At 47.4% G+C, this 8,660-nt stretch overlaps 1 protein-coding gene across 8 annotated transcripts in view; it reads right to left on the reverse strand.

Annotated features, from left to right (window-relative positions):
* The window catches only part of LOC105482152 (piwi like RNA-mediated gene silencing 2), an 89,435-nt gene extending 81,079 nt beyond the window's left edge, over positions 1-8,356 (reverse strand). Inside the window, exons 1-5 of one of the 8 annotated variants that reach the window (XM_071068518.1) lie at positions 8,275-8,352; positions 5,368-5,560; positions 3,584-3,788; positions 1,770-1,857; positions 1,468-1,606 (exon numbers count right to left, since the gene is read on the reverse strand). In XM_071068518.1, the coding sequence (XP_070924619.1) occupies positions 1,468-1,606; positions 1,770-1,857; positions 3,584-3,781 (425 nt within the window). In that variant the 5' untranslated portion in view covers positions 3,782-3,788; positions 5,368-5,560; positions 8,275-8,352. Of the gene's footprint in view, positions 1-1,467; positions 1,607-1,769; positions 1,858-3,583; positions 3,830-4,190; positions 4,263-5,367; positions 5,561-7,974; positions 8,086-8,274 lie in introns of those variants that run through there. The other 7 variants (XM_071068513.1, XM_071068514.1, XM_071068515.1 and 4 more) reach the window with 7 other exon arrangements.
* Between the last annotated feature and the right edge of the window lie 304 nt (positions 8,357-8,660).

Consider the following 8,660-nt stretch of genomic DNA (forward strand, 5'->3'; position numbering starts at 1 on the left):
TATAAAAAATACAAAAATTAGCCAGGTATAGTGGCTCATGACTGTAGTCCCAGCTACTTGGGTGGCTGAGGTGGGAGGATCACTTCAGCCTGGGAGGTCGAGGCTGCAGTGAGCTGAGATCATACCACTGCACTAAAGCCTGGGTGACAGAGACAGACCCAAATTAAAAACAAACAAACAAACAAAACACAACATATGCCACCATGACTCATTCACCAACCACTATGGACTGTCAGAGCCATCTTCCATAGCAGAATAGAGGAGAAAGTTCGACTCAACATAATTAAAGAATCACCACGGCTGGGTGCAGTGGCTCACGCCTGTAATCCCAGCACTTAGGGAAGCCAAGGTGGGAGGATTGCCTGACATCAGGAGTTTGGGACCAACCTGGCTAATATGGTGAAACCCCATCTCTACTAAAAATACAAAAATTAGCTGAGTATGAGGCAGAGGTTGCAGTGAGCCGAGATCGCGGCACTGCAGAGGTGCAGAGGTTGCAGTGAGCCAAGATTGCCCCACTGCATTCCAGCCTGGACAACACATCGAGACTCCATCTCAAAAAAAAAAAAAAAAAAAAAAAGGTCTGGGTACAGTGGCTCATGGCTCATGCCTGTAATCCCACTACTTTGGGAGGCCAAGGCGGGCGGATCACTTGAGGTCAGGAGTTCAAGACCAGCTTGACCAACATGATGAAACCCCGTCTCTACTAAAAATACAAAAAATGGCCGGGCGCGGTGGCTCAAGCCTGTAATCCCAGCACTTTGGGAGGCCGAGACAGGCGGATCACGAGGTCAGGAGATCGAGACCATCCTGGGTAACACAGTGAAACCCCGTCTCTACTAAAAAATACAAAAAACTAGCCGGGCGAGGTGGCGGGCGCCTGTAGTCCCAGCTACTCGGGAGGCTGAGGCAGGAGAATGGCGTAGACCCGGGAGGCGGAGCTTGCAGTGAGCTGAGATCCGGCCACTGCACTCCAGCCTGGGCGACAGAGCGAGACTCCGTCTCCAAAAAAAAAAAAAAAAAAAAAAATACAAAAAATTAGCTGGGCGTGGTGGCGCATGCGTGTAGTCCCAGCTACTCGGGAGGCTGAGGCAGGAGAATTGCTTGAACCTGGGAGGCGGAGGTTGCAGTGAGTCGAGATCAAGGTACTGCACTCCAGCCTGAGCGACAGAGCAAGACTCCATCTCAAAAAAAAAAAAAAAAAAAAAAAATTCATCCCAATCAGGGTAATTTTTTAAGAGGACAAATGAATTTCTGAACAGCCCAGGAAGAACTACTTCTTACCCTTTTCCAATGTCTAGCTGTATTAACAGCTGCTGACTACTCTTGGGAAATGCACATTCTTTAATATAAAACCAGACATTGATTGTTTATGAGATGACACAACCCTTCTTAGAGTTGCTCTCTGAACTTACAGAGATACTCCATCTGAATTTGATAGTTACCTGAGAGCGTAACTTTACCCACCTATTCCAACCAACAGAGGCCTCTGCCATCTTGCTGTCCCCAGCTGCCAACACTTTTGGATTCCAAAAAGTGGGAGAGAGTTCCTCCTTGTCCTTGCGTACCAGATTAGCAGACAAGCCTCGACCTAAAATGCCTCTACCTGAAAGAAAGAACCGAACCCCAGCAATGACTATGAGTTAAACGTGTTTTATAGTTTTTTTTTTTTTTTTTTAAAGCACAGTTATGTTTCTGAAGATAAACCATTTGGATTTTAGAAGAAACCAATCATATATATTGGTTTCTCAAGTTAGTTTTCCACATACCTGATGGAGGCATTTCCCGTTTCAGAGGCGTCTTAGAAACTGTTTCAATGCCCAGGCCTCTGAACATGGAGACCAAACCCACAGACTCCTGTGGAAAGTCAAAGAATAAAGTTCCAAGAGGTAGTTTAAAACCCCAGAAACAAGAGCTTTCTTAGTCTTGGTATATAAGAAAAATCATCTTCAAATTCTATAAATGTTTTAAGAATAAAGAGAAACATTTTATAAACTTTAAAAAATACTTGTAACTATGTGATATTAGGTCTTAAAGCACAGTTACAGTTATAGCCCATGATTTGATATGCAGTATAACAAAACGCAACAGAACAGAGTTAACTTTTCCATTTTGATTTGATAAACAGCATAACAAAATGCAACAGGACAGAATTAACTTTTCCATTTTTCTATTTCCTGCATATTCAAGGCAAGAGAGAACAAGTGTACTGGTTAATAAATTTCAAAAAAGCTGGATCATTTATGAGTATCAGAGGTTTGGATAACCTGCTACTGTTTTCCTACGGCAGTCTTGAATGTCTACTACTGTTACACCAGTTGGATCTGGCATGAATAAAAGCTATGTATAGACTCAAGCAATTCATTTGAGTCAACATGTAAGATTACTGTCATAAACTTTTCTCCTTACAAAAATATTACATTTGACAATGTAAACTCTACTTAAAATAATCCTAACTTCATTATTAGGTTCGTCCTACATTTGCTCTCTTTGACATATTAATTATAGACAAATATTCTTGAAATTACTTTATAATTAAAAATTGAATCCTGGCTAACACGGTGAAACCCCGTCTCTACTAAAAAATACAAAAAACTAGCCGGGCGAGGTGGCGGGTGCCTGTAGTCCCAGCTACTCGGGAGGCTGAGGCAGGAGAATGGCGTGAACCCGGGAGGCGGAGCTTGTAGTGAGCTGAGATCCGGCCACTGCACTCCAGCCTGGGTGACAGAGCGAGACTCTGTCCCAAAAAAAAAAAAAAAAAAAAAAAATTGAAGAGCATACACAAGTTAAGTGTTCACACAGCAGCAGCAATAACTGAAGATCCTATTTTTCTTTAAGATTTGTTCATTGGGCAATGAGCCTTCCAAAATGAACAAATGTTAAGTATTATTACCTCAGAGGCAGGAACTGCTGCTACTATCATAAAGTCAAAACCAGGGTGAAAATCTAAATATTCAGAAAAGAACAAGAGGTTGTACCTTTAGCCCTAACAATTACAGATGGAGGGATGGAGGGATGATTGGAAGCTAGAGGACCTATGGTACTCACCAAGTCCATCTAGCGTTCATTATGCGGTACTTTTTCATACCTCTAGAAACTCTAGATTTGAAACATCTGCCCAGATGTATCTATTTGTTAAAGAAAAAAAAAAAAGACAACCTTGTTTCTGTTTAGGGTTTCCCAGTTTTGCAAGCACTTTGTTGTTGTTGCTGTTTGAGATAGAGTCTCGCTCTGTCGCCTAGGCTGGAGAACAGTGGCAAGATCTCAGCTAACTGCAACCTCCGCCTCCAGGGTTCAAGCAATTATCCTGCCTTAGCTTCCTGAGTAGCTGGGATTACAGGCGCACACCACCACGCCTGGCTAATTTCTGTATTTTTAGTAGAGACGGGGTTTCACCATTTTGGCCAGGCTGGTCTTGAACTCCTGACCTCAGATGATCCACATGCCTCAGCCTCCCAAAATGCTGGGATTACAGGCGTGAGCCACCGTGCCCAGCCCTGCAAGCACTTTGTAATCCATTACTACTTCTGATGGCAGACAGGTAAGCTATATGCCTCTCCCATGCATCCTGAAGTGGTCTTACCCTTTGTGCTGGCCCCCTCTGTGTGCTTGGCTCCTCTGGCTTCCCAAATACATGGCCTCTGCCTGCAGGTACTCCCCTGCCCAGAGCTGGGTCCAAAGGTTTAGAAGCTTGTAGCCAACAGCCTGGCATCCGTACAGCCTGGCACTGGGATGGGTGGACAGGAGACTGGCCCCTGAACGATGGTCGGAAAGGATCCATGGAAAGGCTGTAGAGAACACGTGTGTTGATCCTGTTCTGGTTAATTACCTGCCAGCATTTTCAAAAGATTAAGGTTCCCAACTGTCTTCCTTTTCCTTCAAGACACACTCACAAAGCATTAAAATAATATTTTGAGTCAGTCCAGTAACATGCCCAGCCTTCTACAACATATTCACTTCAAAGGCTTCTATGTGATCTGTAATATTCTAAATACCCTTCATTAACAATTCCTTACAGCAGTGGTCCCCAACCTTTTTGGCACCAGAGACTGGTTTCCTGGAAGATAATTTTTCCTTGGACCCAGGGGTAGGGGGATGGTTTCAGAGTGACTCAAATGCACTACATTTATTGTGCACTTTATTTCTATTATTACATTATGATAATGAAATACAACAATTATACAACTCACCATAATGTAGGATCAGTGGGAGCCCTGATCTTGTTTTCCTGCAACTAGATGGTCCCATCTGTGGGTGATGGGAGACAGTGACAGATCATCAGGCATTAGACTCTCATAAGGAGCACACAACCTAGATCCCTCGAATGTGAAGTTCACATGATGGTTTGTACAATGAGAATCTAATGCCACCAGTGATCCGACAGGAGGCAGAGCTCAGGTGATACTATGAGCCATGGGGAGCGGCTGTCAATACAGATGAAGCTTTGCTCATTTGCCAACCTCTCATCACCTCGTGCTGTGCAGCCCAGTTCCTAACAGGCCCCCAACCAGTCTGTGGCCTGGGGGTTGGGAACCCCTGCCTTACAGGCTCACATCCTCCTTGAACTTATATTTTCTACCCAAATAGCCTCTCACAAAACGCAATCCTATAAGTTAACTAGCTGTTGTGTAAGGAAGCAGTTTTTTGGGAGGGTCTCCCTCTGTCGCCCAGGCTGCAGTGCAGTGGCATGATCATGGCTCAAGTGACCCTCACATCTCAATCTCCTGAGTAGCTGGGACTACAGGCATGCACCACAACACCCAGCTAATTTGTATATTTTTTGTAGAGACAGGGTCTTGCCATGTTGCCAAGTCTGGTCTCAAACACCCGGGCTCAAGCAATCTGCTGCCTCAGCACCCCAAAGTGCTGGGATAACAGGCGTGAGCCACCACACCTGGCTAAGACAGTTTTTACGTACGGTGATGACTTTTGTTTATAAACAATTTTTTTTTTTGAGATGGAGTTTCACTCTTGTTGCCCAGGCTGGAGTGCAATGGCACAATCTCAGCTCAACGCAACCTCTGCCTCCCGGGTTCAAGTAATTCTCCTGCCTCAGCCTCCCGTGTAGCTGGGATTACAGGCATGCAGCACCAGGCTCGGCTAATTTTGTATTTTAGTAGAGACGGGGTTTCTCTATGTTGGTCAGGCTGGTCTCAAACTCCCGACCTCAGGTGATCAGCCCACCTGGGCCTCCCAAAGTGCTGGGATTACAGGCGTGAGTTACCATGCCTGGCCTATAAACAACTTCATAGTTAACATAGCCATATCATAAAATTATTGTCAATAAATATTTATGAGTTTTTGCTTTGTTTTTAGCCTCTCTTTCCTAAGTAAGAGTCCTTTTTTCCAGTCTATGATTGCACTAACCTCTTTTCCTTGGTCTGTTTAGTTGCTTCTCCGAATCTCTATCCAATTCTTTTTTACAAAATTCTTCCTTCAGTCAGGCTGAGCACAGTGGTTCATGCCTGTAATCTCAGCACTCTGGGAGGCCTAGGTGGGAGGACCACTTGAGGCCAGGAGTTGGAGGCCAGCGCCTTAGGAACACAGTGAGACCCTGTCTCTATAAAAAATTTAAAAATAGAAAAAAATTTTTTTTTAAACTCTCTTCTTTCAGACTCCACCAGAAGTCTCCAGAGGACGCAGTCTTTCTGCTTCGAGCCTACAATACTTGCTCAGTCTCACAGGTTGCATTTAACACCCTTCTCTCCCCCAGGTTACCAGGGGTGAGGCTCTCCCTGGCTTCCCCACCAAATCTAAAGCCCATCAGGTCTCTTCAAAATCACTTCATAACCTGTAGGTTGGGCGTGGTGGCCCATGCCTGTAATTCCAGCGCTTTGGGAGGGGGGTGGATCACTTGAGGTCAAGTGTTCAAGACCAGCATGGCCAACATGGTGAAACCCTGTCTTTACTAAAAATACAAAAATTAGTCAGGCGTGGTGGTGCATGCCTGTAATCCCCCCTACTCAGGAGTCTGAGGCACCAGAATCGCTTGAACCCAGGAGGTGGAGGTTGCAGTGAGTCAAGATGGTGGCACTCCAGCCTAGGTGACAGAGCAAGATTCTGTTTCAAAAAAAAAAAAAAATCACTTTATGACCTATAGATTTCAAGACACCCTCTTTAAGGGGTTCCTCTCATTGTCCTGACTTGCCCCTGATTCCTGAAAAATATTTCTTAACGGAAAAGATTTTTTTTTTTTAAAGACAGGGTCGGCGGATCACGAGGTCAGGAGATCGAGACCATCCTGGCTAACACGGTGAAACCCCGTCTCTACTAAAAATGCAAAAAATTAGCCGGGCGAGGCGGCGGGCGCCTGTAGTCCCAGCTACTCGGGAGGCTGAGGCAGGAGAATGGCGTGAACCCGGGAGGCGGAGCTTGCAGTGAGCCGAGATCGTACCATTGCACTCCAGCCTGGGCAACTAAGTGAGACTCTGTCTCAAAAAAAAAAAAAAAAAAAAAAAAAAAAAAGACAGGGTCTTGCTCTGTCATCCAGGTTGAGTGAAGCGTTGGGATCTTAGCTCACTACAGTCTCAACCTCCTGTGCTCAAGCAGTCCTCTTGTCTCAGCCTCCCAAGTAGCTAGGACTTCAGGTACTTGCCACCATACCCAGCTAATTTTGTTTGTTTGTTTGTTTTTGAGGCGGAGTCTCGCTCTGTCACCCAGGCTGGAGTGCAGTGGCCGGATCTCAGCTCACTGCAAGCTCCGCCTCCCGGGTTTATGCCATTCTCCTGCCTCAGCCTCCCTAGTAGCTGGGACTACAGGCGCCTGCCACCTCGCCCAGCTAGTTTTTTTGTATTTTTTAGTAGAGACAGGGTTTCACGGTGTTAGCCAGGATGTTCTCGATCTCCTGACCTCGTGATCCGCCCGCCTCAGCCTCCCAAAGTGCTGGGATTACAGGCTTGAGCCACCACGCCCGGCCCATACCCAGCTAATTTTTAAAAAACTTTGTAGAGATGGGATCTTACCATGTTGCCCAGGCTGGTCTCAAACTGCTGACCTCAAGTGATCCTCCCACCTCAGCCTCCCCAAATGCTGGGATAAGCCTCTTCTTAACTTTCAAAAAGCTGTCTTGGCCAGGCATGATGGCTCACGCCTGTAATCCCAGCACTCTGGGAGGCCGAGGTGGGCAGATCACAAGGTCAGGGGTTCAAGACTAGCCTGACCAAAATGGTGAAACCCCATCTCCACTAAAAATACAAAAATTAGCCAGGCATGGTGGCGTGCGCCTGTAATCCCAGCTACTCGGGAGGCAGAGGCAGGAGAATCGCTTGAACCCAGGAGGCAGAGGTTGTAGTGAGCAGAGATCACGCCACTGCACTCCAGCCTGGGCAACAGAGTGAGACTCTGTCTCAAAACAAACAAAAATAAAATTAAAAAGCTGTATTAAGTATTAGTTACAGAGAAATCACATACATTTAAAGAAAATATTAACACACAATTCCCAAGTCCACATCATAGTGCAGACAGTTCAAGAACCTGAAAAATGTATTGAACTAAACTATCCTCTTTCACACTCTAAATGCAAGATATGACTCCCTTTCTTGAAGGCTATATTTAACTGCTAACACCCCTTTTCGGTGAGCCAGGACTCTGCTCACACCTCCTCAACACCACCCAAAGAAACCCAAGCAATCAGTATGTTAACAGCTACATACTCAGAAGCGCTGCACAGCCTCCCTTAATTGACATCTGGAATCTTCCTCCTTGTCCACGCTTCCCTCAACCCCCAACATCACTTCTATAGATTCAGGTAGCTCCCTCACAAGGCCCTCTCCCAGTGTGGGTTTCCCCTGGGATCAGGTAGCAGATACTTGGCTGACCGAAAGGTTCAACGGGAAAGGAACCCAGGATGGGCTGGGCCTGTCTCCCTCGCATCCCTGAGTGCGCGCTCCGTGCAGAGGCCTCACGACTCGGGCCTAACCAGAAGCAAGGCCCCCGAAGGCGAATCCCACCCCCTTTCCACCCCGAGAAACGCACCTTTTCCCAAAGCCACAGCCCTGCCGGGGGTTCTATCTCCTCTTTCAGGCCAAATAAGAGGTCCACTTGGGCCTCCCCTGCCGCCCCCACCTGAGCACGTTCTCTGGGGCCTCAGCGCCGGGCCTCGAATAACGACTTCCCGTCCCCGCCCGACCCGCAACCCTCAGCACCTCCCCGAAGGGGGAGGGGAGAGGCCCGGGAGGCCGGCCTACCCCACGTGCTTGAGCAAAAGCCCACCCTGCCCGCCCGGGTGCGACCTTGGCCTGCCTGGCCTGCCGCAACCGGGGCCAGTCCTCTCACCTGGGCGCGAGTCCTCGTCCCACTCGCCCGGCTCCACGGGCCTCAGGAGAGGGCGGCGCTCAACCCACGCCCCAGGGCCCACATGCTCCAGGGCCAATTTCCGCTCTTCGAGGCCGCCGGGGCTGAGCCCATTGGCCACATGACCTGTCGTTCACAAGAGCAAGCTATCTCATTGGCCCATCTACAAGAGAGGCTCGTCCTTTCCAGCAGGTTCGCTGTGCAGGGGTGGTTCGTGCGGAAGGAGCGCTGGAAGTTCTGTGACCCTCAGCGTTAAAATGTGTTAGGGTTTGGAGATCCTGACTCCCTTTCTGGGGGCAACTCTTATAAACAGATTTAGCCTAAGACTCGCGTGTTGAAATTGACTTGCCCCATTCCTGCCAGTTAGA

The sequence above is a fragment of the Macaca nemestrina genome, chromosome 8 (genome assembly GCF_043159975.1).
Source record: "Macaca nemestrina isolate mMacNem1 chromosome 8, mMacNem.hap1, whole genome shotgun sequence".
NCBI lineage: Eukaryota > Metazoa > Chordata > Mammalia > Primates > Cercopithecidae > Macaca > Macaca nemestrina.